The following is a 17,017-nucleotide window of genomic DNA, read 5'->3' on the forward strand; positions in this document are numbered from 1 at the left end:
TAAGTTACCGCTTCACTTTTCCAAAAGATGAGTTCAAAAAATGTTGTTGTTGGTTTTTTTTTGCACAACTCAAAACAAGTCACCGCTGTCTTGCTACGAATAAGAACGATGACGCGCTTTCCACAAAATACAACAAGGGAACAAGAGTTACGGCACATTTCATTCCTCTAGTTTTCCATCTAGCCATTTCATGTTTTTGTTTTTTTCCCCAAAAGCACTGACTATCTTCATTGGGGTTGTGGTTGAACTGGACCCTATCCTGGACTGGTTGCAGGTCAATGGTCGGGTAGAGAAACCAGCATTGACACTCGCATTCACCCCTGTGGTGAACAAATCTTGAAAAAAGATACCTCGGCCTCGCAAGACTTCAAGATTTTTTTCGGCTCATCTTGACATGATACAAAGATTGAATTTTGTCACTATTTACCGAACTCCAACTCAATTCTTCAGGCCGTTTCTTGCTCTTGGCAGGGTTACAATGATCGCAACGACTTTGTTCGAGCTCATCTATCGGTTGTGTCAAATCACAGCGGAGAGTGAAAGACACCTTTGGTAGTGCCAAGAATAGGAAAAGAATGATCACAAACGGCTGAGATGGAGCACTTTGCAGTAAACGAGTGAATTGACGGGAGATCACCGTGACGCCGCTAAAATTGAAAAACACAGATGTCAAACTCCAGTCCTCCATGGCCGCCATCTACATGTTTGTGCTGTTTCCTTCCTCCAACTCAAATGTTCAGGCTCACCAAAAAGTACTCCATATGCTGCAATTTGGTGTCAAGTATCGGCCTGTTTGGTTGAACACAGTTGCCGTACGAATGAAAACATCATTCGAGTCTCTAAAGCTGTCGCTAACACTTCAACGTACATCCGTTTGGGTACTTTCATAGTTATGCTAGGCTTTGGCGACATCTCGGAAGAACCATTCCAAAAAGCGCAAATCGCGGAACGATGGATGACTGTCGGGCACGATGCCGCACGTCCAAGCGCGGTCGTCAACTGCAATCGTCACCGCTCGCCGAGTTGCCTGGCAACACGAGCTTTCGGAGCAAGTAAACGTTGTCCCGTGCGAATCACAGGCGCTTCCTTTCTCGTAGCTTCTGACACCAAGCACCGGTTGCGGCGCTTGCTGTTGCTAGGCAACTGCGGACAACCCGCGCTGATCAGCGTGCGCTAAGCGTGCGCTGAGCGAGCGAGCGAGCGACGCTTGCTAATGCTGACAAGCGTGGCTGGCTGGCTGGCTGGCTGGCTGAAAAGCGGCCGTGACTCATTCTGATGACTTCTTTGTCATCCTCCTCTGCGGCGAACACGAAGAAAGCTCATGTTTGCCGTCAAGCTTCCGGTCATATTTCCCATCTTTTTTTTTCTTCTCGAGGTCATGCGCTGTGTATTTGCTTGAACTTTCATGAGCGCACATGAGAGCCCAGTGGCCATGTGGAATGTCATCGCTGAAGTGATATGAAGTGCGGCCAATCCCAGCACGCACACAACCAGCAGCAGCAGCAGCAGCGGTAAACAATTGTTCAAAAAAGAGGCTTTAAGCTCTTTCTCCCAGCTCCCAATTGAAGTTGAGTCAAACTTAACAAACGGACCTTCAAGTCTACTAGCTTCAAGTCTACTAGCTTAATACAATCATTGAGACGAGCTGACTTTTGCAAAGTTATAACTTTTAAGCAACCAATATGTGCTCAGGCTGTTTCTTTACCGTCAGAAAAAAGAATCAACCTCCTTCAATTGTTTCATTTTAAATCCTGGTATCACTCAAGGTTTGTCGTGTGACTAACAAACAGAATATAAAAAAAATAAAGTGCCTCAAAAGACTGTCATTGCGATAGAGGTTGGAAATGAAGTGATTTTAGTTATAATCAAGAAAACTGTGCAAAATGTCTAGCGAATCCCTTTTGACCTATTTTTGTTATCATTATTTTTGTCCAAACAAATTGACCTTTAGTTGTACCAGGCATCAAATTGAACAAAAAAGTGAACAAACAAGGGCAGTCTAATAACAAGTAATCATTTTAAACATTGGTTTCTTTACTCAAGTCAATTTTTTATTTTTTTTCCCTCGAGCACAACAGGTTTATGATTACTATTATTATGATTATGTTGGGTCACTGACGAGTCTTTTGTTGGCAACTTCTGCCTAGCTGGGCATTTGAGTTTTTGCATGGCCCAGCTGCCAAGGCCTACGTGGGCAAACCCGAGACAATGAAAGCCTTTTTGTGGCGCATGGGCACATCAGCACTCGCAAAATGTATTTCGCAGTTGGTGGGCAGACACAGCTATTTGTATCCAAAACTAAAAAGTCCATTTTCCGTGAAATGTCCCCCCCCAATCTCACAATTGCTAAGCCTTCGTGGGAGTGCGCGGTGGCGCTTTTCCTGCGCTCTTGTTTGCATCTTGATTCTAAATCCAACACAAGTACACATCTCTCGGCACGCAGGCCAACTCCACAAACACGCACGCGGCGTGTCCTCTATTAGGCTGCATTCAAATGAGACACAAAGGCGGCTGGTGCTGATGGGAGGGGGTTGTCATGGAAACTGTTCAGGAGGCTCATGCAGATCGGCGTGAGCGTGAACATGGCCGCCGGCCCGCCAGCGAGCTCTTCTTCTTGGCAAGCGAGCCAGCGAGCGTCAATGGGGCTTCTGAGTGAAGCTTCCTAGTGGCCATCCGTGGCATTGCAAGTCATTTGTTAACATCCATCCCCCCCCCCCCCCTGTGACCTTGAGGTGGACTGGACGTGTCTTAAAGCAGGCAGGTCTATTTATAGATCCAATTTGAGAAATCAGCCTTTCTAAAATGGTGGGTCAGCAAAAGAATACATTTTTCCAACTCAATCCTTTCTGTATTTCGGGTCTTTCAGAAAAAAAGGAGTGATGCCATTCATGATGTTTTCACTTTGCGTGTTGTTGTTTGCATCTGTGCGACTTGTTTGTGCGTTTGCTGCCGTGGAAACTAGGCTAGCCAATAGGAATAGCGATGTGACGAATGACCTGTCCGAGGCGAGCCACAAGACGGCACCCTGGTGTGCGGTTGTGCGTGTGCATGCGTGCGATTTCCTATTAACAGAAGCGTGCTGGGCTGCGTGACTTTAGGAGGCGAGTCTCTTCTGGCGAGCCGCACGAGACGTCACAGACGATGTCGTTTAAAAGTCTTTTTTTGTGTTGTTGAGTTTTGTATGACTTTAGAGGCATTAGCAAAGTCAAACAGGAGCAATTGAGGCCTTGTTACCGTGACAACGTGTTTCTTGATTTTCCACGGTTGCCCGTGACAACGCGACTGGCCTCCTTTTCTGCAACTGCAGTTCCTCTTCTGATTCTTTGTGCTGTCAATCAGTCCTTGGGTTCATCATCTTAGCCTGCTCATGCCTCCTTTTCTCCACACTTTTTCATTCTCTCCTTTTTTCTTTTCCTCCTTCCTCTTATTTTCCTTCTCCTTCTCTTCCCTCTATTCTTTTTCACCCAATCATATTCCCTCTTCCACGTCCTACTCCTTCTACTCGTCATCTTCCTCTGCTGTTCGAGCGGCCGTTTGGGAAAATCCAGACATTTGCGCAAAGTTGCCAACGGCCACCGGTAACCCCGCCTCTGTTCCAGACAACAATGCCGAACAAAAAAATGAACGCAATCTCTTGGTATGGTGAAGCAGTAAACAGAAGGAGCTGCATTGCGTCTTTGTTGAAAGCCTATTTGGAGGAGACCCAACACGCGAATGAGGTGGCAGAGTGAAAGAGTTAATGAATTATTGCGAGGCTCAACACGCACGCACGACAACACAACCGGCCGGCCCGCCAGCATCGTGAACAGTCTTTTTTTAAACTCCAGCTGGCGATCAGGCCGCTTCTCCGCACCGATTGGTTAGCTGAGTCGGGGGGACAACCAATCAGGAAGGAGAGCTCACACACAAACCTGATTTAAACATAACGATTGGTTGATTGAGGTGGCCTCTGCACTTGGTAGCCAGGATCAAACACCAATTGAGGAGCCTTCGTGACAAGCAAGTCAAAGTCAGGAGGGGTCTTTCCTCACTTTTAACCGAGCGAGTCCCAGGCCCGAAAATGGACAACTTTGCTCTGACTCGACTTTAGTCCTCCACTTCTAGTAAACAATCTATGTACGTATGTATTGTATGTGCATCATCCTCCCTCTCACTGTACCTCTGTGATGCTAACGGCTAATGACAGTACTAGTACTACCAAATGGGCTGTGCGCTAAGCTAACCATGAGCTGCCTGCTTGTTCTCTCATACGCGCAGCACTAATGGCTAGCATAGGGTCAAGACTGTGCACCTGCCGATGGCTACGCTTGTGCTGTTGATTGTGCGCTAAGCTAATGTTGACGTACGTAGGTGTGCTTTATGCTTTTAACATGACTAATGATTGCAATATAGCTGTGCTAAGCTCTGACCGTGCTAATGGTGTTTGTTTGTGTGCCTGTGTGTTGTCGTCGTTGTTGTCGTCTACCTTTCTGTGTTTGTTCCTCTCTTGACTTTATTTTCCCTTCTCTTCTCTTCTCTTCTCTTCTCTCCTCTGGCTCGCTCTCTCTCTCTCTCTCTCTCTCTCTCTCTCTCTCCCCCTTTCTCACTTCCTGTCTCTAGCGCCCCCGCCTCCTCTTGTCGTCCGTCCAGCATCACCACTCCTTCCTCCTCCGCCTCCTCCTCCTCCTCTCTCTACTCGTCCAGCCTCCCTCCTAACAGCCACGCCTCCTACCATCAGTACTGCTGCCCCGCGCGCCTCCGCCTGCCCAAGCCTCCCTGCGCCCTGCCCCCTGCCAACAAGCACCACGAGCAGGCAAGGTAAGGGCCACAGTCACCCGCCCTCCTTCAAACCCTAACCCTCCCTCCCTCTCCTCCGACCACTACCGCCCAGCCCTTCCCAGTACAAATAAAACACAGACAGTTGGGGGGGGTGCAGTCATTGAGCGTTTTAGTCTAGAAGGGGGGGCAAAGGATACCTGTTCCATTGAGCAGTTACTTTTCTAGAAAGAGTCCCATCCTGACGGAATTCAAATGCACTTATTTTTATTGCATTTGTCTTTATCTCTTTTTATTGTATATCATTTAAAAAGAAGTGTACACATTTTTTGATTTCAGTATACTTACTGTAATTTAAGCCATGACATTGCCCAAATAAAACATTTGTTTTTATTATTCTGGATGCATCTATCTAATTAAAAAACGTGTTTGAATCATATATTTGAAATTATACTTAAATACTTGTATTCTATACTTAAAAATAATGAAAACAGTGATTAGGATTTTTTTAATGGATAAATAAAATCAGTGCTTCTTAGTCAGATGGCTTTCTATTTGGGTCAGGATGGAACAAAATAGTGGTCAGTATTCTTCAAACACTGACCTTCCAAAAGTTCTTCTGTCGCTAACCAAAACAACAGCACCTAAATTGAGGAGTTTAACATCAAGCTAATCCTGTAGCCACCACGCTAAAAAGGCTAAACCTGATATATCAGCTTGTGGTCAGTCATCTGCCGACCCAAAGCTGATGATTCATTAGATGGACTTACATGCAAAGTTTAGCTTTAGCATCCTGTTGGCGAGATTGATGGTACTTGACATGTCCTCATAAAAGATAAATAAATCAACGTGAGAACGGGATAGAAATATTGATCAACTTTTGCCACAAACAAATCACACTTTTGTTTTTGTCAGATGACTCCTTTTTTCTCTCCACAAATCCATCCAACCACCCACCCACCCACGAACCTGCCCATGACCCACACTTAACGTCCTCGTCTCCTTCATGTGTCCTCACTGACATTTCCTTTTCTTTCCCTCTTTCTTTCCTGCTTTCTTTCATGCTTGCTCGCTCATCTTTTTTTCTCTTTTGTCTTGCTTTTCTTCGCTTTCTGTTCCTCTTTCTATCATTTTTGTCCTTTACTTTTGGTTTCTCTTTCTTTCAATTCTCTCCTTTTGTCCTTTCCTTTCACTCTTATTTATTTTTTATTTTTCCCATCTCCTCTTCTTCTCTTACTCTTTTTTCTCTATTTCATTTGTGGTATTGACTTTCCATCCCTTTTCTTTTTGATTTCTTTGCCCTTATTTTCTCATCATTCATGTTTTCCTTCCCTCCCACTACTGATTTCCTTCTTGTTTCTTTCTTTCCTCTCTTTTTGTTCTCTCTCTTTCTTCCCTTATCTTTCATTTTGTTTCTTTCCCTCCTTTTTTTTCCTTTCACTTTTCCTCCTTGCTTCTCTCCTGCCGTCTGTCTTTCTGTCCGTCCGTCCGTTTGTCTCTCAGAGAGGAGGAAGATGATGACATCGCCCATCAGTTCTGTTGCCCCGCCTCCGAGTGCAGTAGCCCCTCCTCTAGGTAACCAGGGGCGACCATCAGCCCTCAACTGATGGGCCCTCAACGCCAGCCCCTGTACGACTCTTGCCCCCCCCCCCCCCCCGCCCGCAACTCGTCCCCGACACCGCCCCACTGCCCAACTTAACTGATGGAGGATGGTGTTAACCCCATCACGAATTCTAAACATAGAAGCCGATGTGGGAAAATGGAGCTTCCCTGGCTGAGAAGACAATAACGGCTGCTCAGCGTCTTCTCTTCTCATCAAAGCCATGAGCAGTTTTCCCGCGGAAGAACAGCATTTTCCAGACGGGACGCTTCCTCGGTGGTGTTGCGGCGTCGGTCCGCCCGCAGGATACCCACCCGCAGTGCCGCTACGAGCTAAAGGCAAGCTAGCAGCAATCCGACGGCTCACTCGTACACCGAATTTGCACACAAGCGCTAGCCCCTCCGAAATGTGGAGGACAAAGGATACAGAACTGCTACTAGCCGGTTTGCTAACCGGACAAAAACAAACAAACAAGCACTGCTCGGCTCAAACGCAGCGAGCGAGCGAGCGAGCGAGCGAGGGTTCTCCTTCGAGCTGCTTCCTTAGCCAATAACAACAACAGCATCAACGATTTGTGCCAAACGTGTGTACGTGACTTTGAATTGAATCCTGAAAACGTGGTCTTGTGTTTCCCGAGATTCCGGAAGAAACATTTTGCTGGTCCAAACAATCACTTAGCAACTTCCCTTCATCCAAGCTCATCCTTCCCTTAGATTGAGGTCGTTTCATGTGTCACTTTTGTTTCGCAAACACACTACACATGATGGTTTGAACTCTCGCATTTTGTGGTCAACCCGTAGTTAATGACCTCTGGCATGGATGAAAATGGATCCGTTTATCTGCTGAATTCTAACATACACGTACTAGGATCTCTCTCAATGCATTGATCTCGGATCACCTTGATTTTAGTTGAGCCTAGCAGAACTGAACTTGAGGTGAGCAAGCACCATTACTGATCACTGCACTCCATGATCGTAATATCACAAAAATCATTTCACGCGTCGATCGATCGATCGATCGATTCTTAGCGATCCGCGCACACGTAGATCACAACGGAGGAATGCAGCTGCGTGCTTGTGGCTTCACACTTGGCGAAAGGAGCCTTGGAAACGACAAATACATGTGCCAAAAGTGCTGAATGGTGGCTCGTTTGGACCACTAAAATGGATCGTGTGTGGCTGAAGGAAAATCAATCAATCAATCAATAAATAATCATCACCGGCAGTTTCAAAATGTAACAAGTGTATTTCCTCCGGTTGCAGCTGTCCCTCAAATAGAGCGCCCCACTAAGACAAATCCGTAAACACCTCCCTCAAAGAGGCGCCTCTTGCTCCCATCTGGGAACCCCAAAAAGAAATGTAGAAAGCTGAATTTTCCCAGTCAACATCATATTTGAACTGCTAAGTCTGTTGCTAACCAAAACAGCAGCACCTAGCGAGGCATTTAAACAAAGTGTGCAATGAATGTCAATGTGCAATCAACATCAAGTCAAAAATGTTTACCCTAATAGAGCGACGCACGCACGCACGCACACATGCACAGGTACCGTGTTCAGGTCATATTTTCATATCAGGAATATTTCCATCGACTGTATTGGTGGGATGCCATAGGATATAGTATGGCATAAGATCATAACCATGATAAATGGGACATACAGTAAAGTAGTAGCTCTGTCAGGGTGTGGATCAAGTCAAACAAACACGACAGACAGAGGCCTTGGAAGGTTTTGGCGAAATGCTCATTCCCTGAACCGCTCGATCACTGTTGATGCTCGAGAAACATCGATCGCAATGCTTCGTTCCATGTTCGTACCGATCGAAGAAATGATTATTCGTAGCGGTACTAACGATAACATTCAGTCAAAAAGTAAAAACATAAGAAATGGCCATTCTTACTTAACTGACTTCATTGAGCTTTTCTGCATTGAAAGGAAAAATGGGCAACGTATGACTCACAACGACCTACATTTTTTCATCCAGCCCACCAAGCATTTATCAAATGTTTTGTAATAGTTGTTGCGTTCATGTAGTCCTATCTTTTTTTTCTAAACTCGGTTCATTAGAATGTATTAAATTATCTTATATAATTGGTTCGTTGTTTTATGGTAAATAATAAAAGCAAAATAAGCAATTGTACATAAGTAACATTTTGTATTTCATTTAAGACTTGGTTGGATTCATTCATATCAAATCAGTCAGAAGTTAAATGTCAAAAAAGGATATCCAAATCAACGATGATACATACATAGAAATATATGTATATCTATGTATATACGTATATATGTACTGTATGTGTATATATATATATATATATTTATGTACATGTATATAGGTACAGTATGTGTATATAGTATGTATATAAATGTATAGAGTGTGTGTATAAATCTCTATTCTACAAATGGTGTCGTCGGAGCAAAAGTTTGCCCACCCTTACTTTCAAGCAGTACTTGTGTGTGCATGTGCATGTGTGTGTCCGTCCATCAGCGCGCCCATTCAAAGCGGAAATGCTAACATGCCAACGCAACAACATACGTATCAACAACAACAACAACAAATTGGAATGTTTTCATTTCATTTGATGCGCTCAACCTCAATGGGTAACACGAATACTGTGACCATATTATGATGTTGTACATGATCTGTTGAGCTCTTTGTGTAAATTTGAACTGCGCTCTCCAGCCAATCGACAGTACAGTGTTTGACATCAAAACGTAAAGAAGACCTATTGTGATCGTTTTCTGCAATTTCACTTCACCAAGGTCCCAGATGTCTTAATAAAAGCTCTTTGACATTATTTTATTGCTATTAAGATAGGGAGTCGGGACAAGGCCAAGCCAACTATTAGCCAAAAAGTCTGACAAGGAAGACGACGTACGACATGAAAGCACCATTTGGATTTAGCTCTTCATCGCCAAACTGCCCGATGGCGCTTGAGGACTTCCACAGCTCTTTTTAACTTTTGCCTTTGACATGATCATGTTTCCAACCAAATGGTGACATCATACAAAACGACAACATCAAGTTCAGGTTTTTGTCATACGTGAGTTTAGTTTTCTAGCGAAACATTTCCTTCACAATGTCATCTAAAACAAAATGGCACCTTTGCAGTCTTTTGGATTACGTTACCTTTGCCCTGTTTTGTTGCTCGTGTTTCGTCCTAACTAAATAACAAGAATATAATGACGTGACATTCTAATAATGTTGTCTAATATGTGACATTTCTACTCCTATTGCACTACAGCCAAATGGCAACATGCTGCAACTAGCACAATAATGTTAGTGTTTACTCTTGTGAGGAAAAAATATCGAATGATTCGCGATTTTAAATCAAACGATGTCGCATAAACATTGCCATGAATAAGATAGTGACAATCAGAGTAATGACTGAATCAAAGAATTGTTGCATTATCATTATTAGCTTTAAATAATAAGTACATTTAGATAGTCGAGTATTCCGGCAAGGAATCTTTCTCTGAGCATTACTTGGCTAGCCGTTAGCATGCCCCTGAATATCCGATAAATCCCCACAGTATATTTGGAATGAAAGTTTTAGGAAAAGTTGCACTCCTTGCTAATACAGCAAAATATTTCTCGTGCGGTTTCTTGTCGGGTGCATGTTGCCGAAGAGACCGTTTCAGTGGGCTGATGCCTCGTTAGCAAGTGAGCTGAAGCCAAAGCAACAAATTGACTCCAACGTGAACTGCAATAATGACTTTCACCTTTGTAAGTTGTCACGCTACCGTTTCCGCTAGCTCACCAAACTAGATCTTTGTTGTTTGTGGCCAGCAAGACTGACAGGTGCTAACACACGCTAGCGAGGTAGCTCGCTCGACAATGATAGTAAAAATAAAACACTCAAGGATCGTCGTTATTGATCATTGACTGATCATGATATCTATCGTACAGCTTATACATTTGATGAAACGTGTTGATTACCTATGCTAACATGCTGTCTTTTAATACACGTAAAGCCATGGACAACTTCTAGCATATTTCAAAAGTGCACATTGGGCATGAATGATTGATTACAGCCAGCCCCTCCCCTTTCATATTGTCACAGTCTGATCCCAATGTGTGGTGTGGAAGCGCAGAACATGGTGGCAAGATCCAGCCTCGCTAGGTTCTGTGTGAAAGGTACCCTGCATACAAAGGAGCATCTCAAGGGGAACTATTTCACTTTCTATACAGTAGAAAAGGCAAAACAAGAGCTGTTTGAAAGCCGGGATGTTTAACACTCTTCTCCCACCCCAATTGTCGCTGTTACCAGACAGACAGACAGACAGATTGATGGTGACATTGTTATGGACATCAAAGTGATGGTAGAATGCAGCGTCTCCGTTTCAGATTAGGGCTCGCTCGGATGCAGCAATTACGGACGATCCTGAATGAACGGAGCGAGGGACTAACGTGGTGGCATTTGTAAACATGAAGCCCATGAGGGAGATGAAGATGAAAATGCAGTTGTCCCATTAGATGACGTGCTCAAAGTCTCACTGGGAGGAAAAAAAAAAAGATGATAACCTTGGTATCTGCTCACAATGTCGCACACTCTGGCTTCCAGAGGGGAGATGGAGTGTGAAAGGAGGAAAATGGCACGAACTTCATCCAGGATAAAAGGATATTTTTTAAATGACCCCAAAAAATTGAAAAAAATAACTCAAGTGTTTAATTTTTTACTGTTAATTATGATTAATGTGATTATTATTATTATTATTATTTGACTTCACATTGGGCGACTGTTACTATGGCAACAGACGGCGTCACTGTCCCTGCTGTTGCTGCAGTAATATACACCTACAGAAACAGCCATGTTATTCCTTTTTCAGATTTTCTGCGTGTCCTGATCATATGTAAATAGTTATGGGTTGTTGTTGTTGTTTCTTTGCGAATGATTTGACGCGAACGTGACCTTGGATGCTATAATACAGTATATTCTATTCTTTTAAAAGCTGTTCGCAAGAACTATGATGTAATGAAATCATGCAGAATGTCACTGAATATTGTTTGTGTCTAATGAGGATTAAGACAATGAGGACGATGGTGGAGGCTCGGATTAAAGTTATAAGGAAATGACTGATGCGTTTAGTCTTGAATCACTTTCAAATCCAAACCATTGGGAATGGAAGACTTACTTGAGCAGGAAGTACGTACCACTTGGAAAGAGCTCCTGAATGAAGAAGTACCACCTTGACTAGAAAGTACTGTTTGGAAAATGAGGCACCACCTCCGTTCGGAAATCCAGATGTTCAAGTTCCAAGTCAAGAGAACCACCTGAACCAGGAAGTACAACCTTGATGATTGAAAAAGGAAGTACTACATACGTACATACGGCCTGGAACAAGTGGGAGCACCTGGAACAGGAAGTACCGCCTTTATTCAATCGCAATCTAAATAAGTCGACTGGAAGGAGGCGCGGCGATGGATAATTGGATTAAAGACTTAGCGAGTTTGGTGAGTGACCGAAGGGAGAGGAAAAGGGACGGTCTGCAGATAGAACCGAGCCACACTTCAAAGCAGGAATATGTCCGCCGTGAGCAGGAAGTACAGCTAGAAGGATTAGAATGGGCCACGCCAGACATCCAATACGACCAGAAACCGGAAAGAGCAGCTGGAGAATACCAGGAAGAGAAATGACCAGCAAGAGCCAGAAGAAGCAACTGGATTTGAACACCTAAAACAGGAAGTAGTAACACCTGCAGCTAGAAATATCATCTGGCAAAGGAAGTACAAGGGAAAAGTCAAACCAGGATGTGGAAGTACCAGCTGGACTTGGAAGAGGAAGTACCCCCTGGATTTTATCACCTGGAAGAACCGAGAAAATGAGTTTGTGCCACCTGGAACGGGACATACGACAGACAGCAGGAAGTAGCGCCTGGGTTTTAGAACAGGAATAGTGGCCGGATCTCGGCCTCAAGTCAAAGTTAGTTGCCAAGCAAAACAGCGACATTGAGCGAGCCATGGGAACTGTCTTAGATGGCCACCAGGCAGTTTGAGAGAGAATTCGGATGGCTCCCCAAAACAAATCATCCAAAATTGGCACTTTTGCTAAAAAGATAAGAATAACCAATTACCGCAAGATTCTAAAATAAATCGGAAAAATACCGATTATGATCTTGCCAAATGACTTCGCTGTTGATAGAAATCACTATTTTCAAAGAACTTACTGCTTTTCTGCTCCCAAAAATTCTATAGAGTGACTTTTCTATAAACTTTTTGCTAAGAATATTACTTGATTTGTTTATTATGATTTATGATTGTGAAGAAGAATAATCATTTCATCAAGTGAGAAATGATTCCGCCGATGAGAAAATTGTGTTTTACCATACTAATTATAGCACCGAATCATTCTGTAGGAAAACACTGATTTTGGTTTTTGAAAAATGACAAAAAATAGGACTTTTTGTCTTTTGACTAACTCACTTTTTTGCTATATGATTTGGGAATGAACTTTTTTCTCTCTCTATTTCCCAAAACATGCCTGTGAGCAAGCCCTTGTCAATGTCCGAAAGTGACAGAAAATTGGGGCTGATTTACATCCTATTAAGCCACCCCCTCCACCCTTTCTTGTCTCGTGCATCGCAATCCAGTAGACTCTTGACATGAGATCACGGCACAATGTTTTGACGCTCTCTCTACCCGTTGCGCCTTTATGATGAACATTTACGAATGCGCCATCTAGACTGAGCCAAACGTCCGAGCGGGGATTCTTGGGATGTTTTGCATTTCAGGGGTCTTCGAGCTTTGCCCTTCGTTTTGTCTTCGTTCCTCTGGATCTTGGTCCCCTTTGCACAGGTAGGACACGTCCTCATCGGGGTGGTGGGGCCATTTCAGGGATCCTATGCAGTGGTGCGTGAGTTTCATTTGTTTCATAACTCAAGTCATTTTCCCCCATTGGAATGAATGGAAATGCAATTAATTTGACCCCCAAACACCCAGATTTTTTTGTCACTACATGTTGTCGAACATTCTGTTTTTGTATACTGTTGTTTTTAAGTCAAGCCCTCATCTGCAGAATCCACCACAAAACGGACATTTTCCTGTCGTAAAGGTGTTTTTAGGCCAGCCCTTTGATTTAACTTTCGGCTGTAATGAATCCATTAAATCGAGGTGGCGCTCTACCTGCAAACACGGAAAACATGAGCAAACACGAGCGGTTCTTATTCTGTAGGGTCAATTGGTAGTTGGCGCCTTACCGCCGCCACCAACGGATAGATAGTTTTCTTCCATTGCAAGGGAACTGACGGAAGTCAATGGTGATTGGATTGATGTTGTGAAGCAAACTGCCGCCATCTAGCGGTGGGGTCAGAAGTGCACAGAGTAGGCCCAATTTTGCTGAAAACTCCAAAGTGGTGTTCACAAGGAATGGGTGGATGGAGAAAAAAATGTGTGTGCGTGTGTGTTTGAGTGTGCACTGGAGAGTGAGAAATTGAAAAGCAGACACGTGGTTGGCTGTCAGCAACGGAAGCATGCGTATGGGAGCTTCAGGGGAGGCAGGGGGGCTTTAGGGAGGAGGGCGTGTCAGAGGAGATGAAGGGAGGGAGCGAGGAAGGAGAGGAGAGGAGGAGGACGCAGCGACAAACTGGAAAGAACAGGAAGAAAGAGAGAGAGAGAGAGAGAGAGAGAGTGAGGAGGGAGAGCACACGAGTCGGAGGTGTGGCCCAGCGAGAGACAAAGCGAGGGAGGAGAGGGAGAGAGAAGGGCAAAGGGAGAGGAAGAGGAGGAGACACAAATACAGGTGTGTGTCCGTGCTTAATTGTGTGAGTGTGTATGTGTGTGTGTGTGTGTGTGTATGTGTGAGAGGTTGGAAGGTGTCTTCATTGTCTAGAGGTAAGACATTGCTCAGCATCCATGTGCATGTGATCGTGTGTGTGTGTGCATGTGATCGTGTGTGTGTGTGTGTGTGTGTGTGTGTGTGTGTGTGTGTTTGTGTGTGTTTGTGTGTGTGCGTGCGTGCGTGCATGCGTGCGTGCGTGCGTGCGTGCGTTATTCTTTCCTACTGGGTCTGACATTGCACCATATGTGTGTTTCTGTGTGTGTGCACATGCAGGTCAGGTCAGAGTATGTGTGTGCTTGAATGTGCAGGTTGGGTGTGTATTGAGTGTGAGTTAGTGTGCACTTACAAATGTGTATATGTGTGTATCGTATCGCCTTGTACCTGTTTATGCGTGTGAGTGTGTAGATGGATGTCATTGTGTACTTATGAGTGTGTGTATGTATAAGTAGGGAGATGCATGGCTGGGTTCATGCGTGTGTATGTAGCGTGTGTTCTATGTGTGTGTGTGTGTGTGTGTGTGTGTGTGTGTGTGTGTGTGTGTGTGTGTGAATGTGTGTAAACTAGTTCCTGTGGATTAACTGACTTGTACGATAATATGAAAACACTTGTGACATCTGCTACACAACCCATTTGCTAATATATTGACTGCCATATTGGCCCCATTTTCTGCTATGACCAGATGTGGAATGCTACGTTTGCTACTGCTCTTCACAGTGTGGTTAACTTTTGATTTGCATTTCATGATTTGGTTTCCAAATTTTGCAACTGTTGTTAAAGGAGAGCATTACCCAAGGTGTCAAATGTTGGTGCATATCCTCTTCATATGATTATTTCAATCATGGAAGTGTTTATTTTGAAAAACAAAAATGAAAACATGCCATCTATATCATTTAGTTTGCAAGTTTTGTTTCAGCAAATGCTAACTTTTCTGCTAAGACTAACAACTGTCCAATGCTAACTTTGCGACTGAATGGAAATGTTGCTTTGCTGCTGCTTCACCCGGATGCTGTATGCTCACTTTCTTCCTGTCGCTAAGCGGGTTCAAATACTATGCTTAGGGCTGTTGTTGTTGTATGATAGCACAGCTAAGTTTTTATTCAGATTTTATGATTTTGCTTGCCGATTTAGCATATCCTCATCCCTGTGCACTGCTAACAGACAAAGAATATTTAGCAGTGCTACTGCTGCCTTTAGCTTGGTGTCACCATAAAGAAGGATAAAATGAGGTTGCCCAAGTGAAGCGACGCGTAAAGACACTCAAGTGCACCGAGCTCAATAATTCATGTAGCACGCGGCTGACATGTTTTTTCTATTTTTAGCATTTTAGCATAACTGAACATGAGACGTATTGTATGGATTTGTTTCCTTTTGCTAAATAGCTATCGTGTGACTAACTACCAGTAATACTGCTCATCGGCTGTCAAGCAACACTTGAAATGTTACTGCGAATAACTTTTACTATTAAGCTACTGCGGCTAATATTGCTAACTACGGTGAAATGGAAGGTGTGGTTTTGTTTTTTGTTTTTTTCATGGCCATTGCTTGTTTTTGTTATTTTCCATTTTGGGTGAATTCCAGCGCTTGTACTTTTTTTCAATTTCCCAGTGTGGGATTTTCCCAAATCAAACCCCAATCAGAATCATCGAGTCTACAAAGATAGACCCTGTTTTGCTTCGTTGGTCTAATGTTGGAGGAGCGTGGAGTCAAACCCGTGTCTTTATAAATACTTTACGGTAAGAGTATAATAATACATTATATTATGCACGCTTTCAGTAGTTAACTCATCGAGTTTATAGGGAGGAAACGATACTGTGGCTGCGCAAAATAAAATGCACAGGAATTGATTGATTTGTGGTCTAAAATGTTGACTGAGCGCATCCCAGCTGAGCTTGCCTCTGCTTCTCTGCTCGCTGTTGAGCACTTTATTTTTTTCTTGGATTCACAGATAGATTTCAGATCTATATGTTGTATTCTGCTTTTCGAACAAATGTTTGTCAGCTTCGACCTCGGATTTTCTTTCTCATTTACAACATCCTCATTCAAGGAACGCTACTAAAGCTTTTTAGTAAGATCTGATTGCAAAGAAGAGGTCATCTGTGGCAAAATCGAAGCAATAAGGAAGGATTTTAAGTTTAAAATAATGACGATGTTAAATTAATAATAAGCATTGTAGATTTGTGTTCTCATGGCAAAGTAAAATCATCTGGTTCGCCTGCTTAGCCAATCACAGGCGACCACCTCTATAAATAGCAAGATTTACACATTGTGCATTTAAAACGACTTAGCAAAGTCTGCATAGTTTAACGCTGACAAACATAAACGGGCTAACAAATAGCAGTGTTGTGGCATTATTAACATTCAGCAAGGGATATTTCAATACAAACGGTGGAGCAACACACATAGACAGATCATATCCTCACAGGAATATACATATTCTTTATCCTCTGTGAAAAAGGACGAATATTGCTGTGTCGCTTCAAGTGCGTGTAAAACACTTTTTGTGCAGGACTGTGTATCATGTGCTGGAGCGCTCTGATTATAGACGGTGTTTTAGTGGAGAACAACTCAAAATGGACAAAATGACATTTAAAAAGCTAAAGGGGAAAGCAGCTATAGCACAGTCAGCAATGATGTCCGTGAAGGTGGACAATGGAAAATCGGCTATCAATCAAGACTCCGCCCGCCCAGCCTATGCCAAAAGTCTGAAGGTCAAACCAATGATAAAATATACAGGCCAAGTTTGAAAAACATCACTGGCAAACAGAGACGTATTCACACACGCATGCGCACGCACACACACACACACACTAATCATTCCTACTCATCTTGTCACTCTTGTTCAGGGTCACATCAAGAGACTCAAGATGCTGACTCGAGTTGCGTTGAAGA

The 17,017-nt window shown here is 43.5% G+C and overlaps 2 protein-coding genes and 1 long non-coding RNA gene across 19 annotated transcripts in view; 2 read left to right on the forward strand and 1 right to left on the reverse strand.

The window, feature by feature from the left end:
• Nucleotides 1–17,017, reverse strand: part of LOC148402975 (uncharacterized) — a 45,636-nt gene that overhangs the window by 10,306 nt on the left and 18,313 nt on the right. The gene's annotated exons all lie outside the window — the stretch shown is intronic.
• The window catches only part of LOC148402977 (IQ motif and SEC7 domain-containing protein 1-like), a 38,941-nt gene that overhangs the window by 4,270 nt on the left and 17,654 nt on the right, over nucleotides 1–17,017 (forward strand). Inside the window, exon 1 of one of the 11 annotated variants that reach the window (XM_088368289.1) lies at nucleotides 12,725–13,146. The exons of the other annotated variants lie outside the window; for them this stretch is intronic. Within the exon in view, the coding sequence (XP_088224415.1) occupies nucleotides 13,067–13,146 (80 nt within the window). The 5' untranslated portion in view covers nucleotides 12,725–13,066. Of the gene's footprint in view, nucleotides 1–12,724; nucleotides 13,147–17,017 lie in introns of those variants that run through there. 11 annotated transcript variants of the gene reach the window in all.
• On the forward strand, nucleotides 23–11,427 carry LOC148402978 (uncharacterized). The gene is made up of 4 exons (XR_015857034.1): nucleotides 23–4,116; nucleotides 4,258–4,342; nucleotides 4,600–4,797; nucleotides 6,259–11,427. It is a non-coding gene; the product is annotated as an uncharacterized LOC148402978 (long non-coding RNA).

This window comes from Syngnathus floridae, chromosome 2 (genome assembly GCF_059516105.1).
Source record: "Syngnathus floridae isolate MCC-2025c chromosome 2, RoL_Sflo_1.0, whole genome shotgun sequence".
NCBI lineage: Eukaryota > Metazoa > Chordata > Actinopteri > Syngnathiformes > Syngnathidae > Syngnathus > Syngnathus floridae.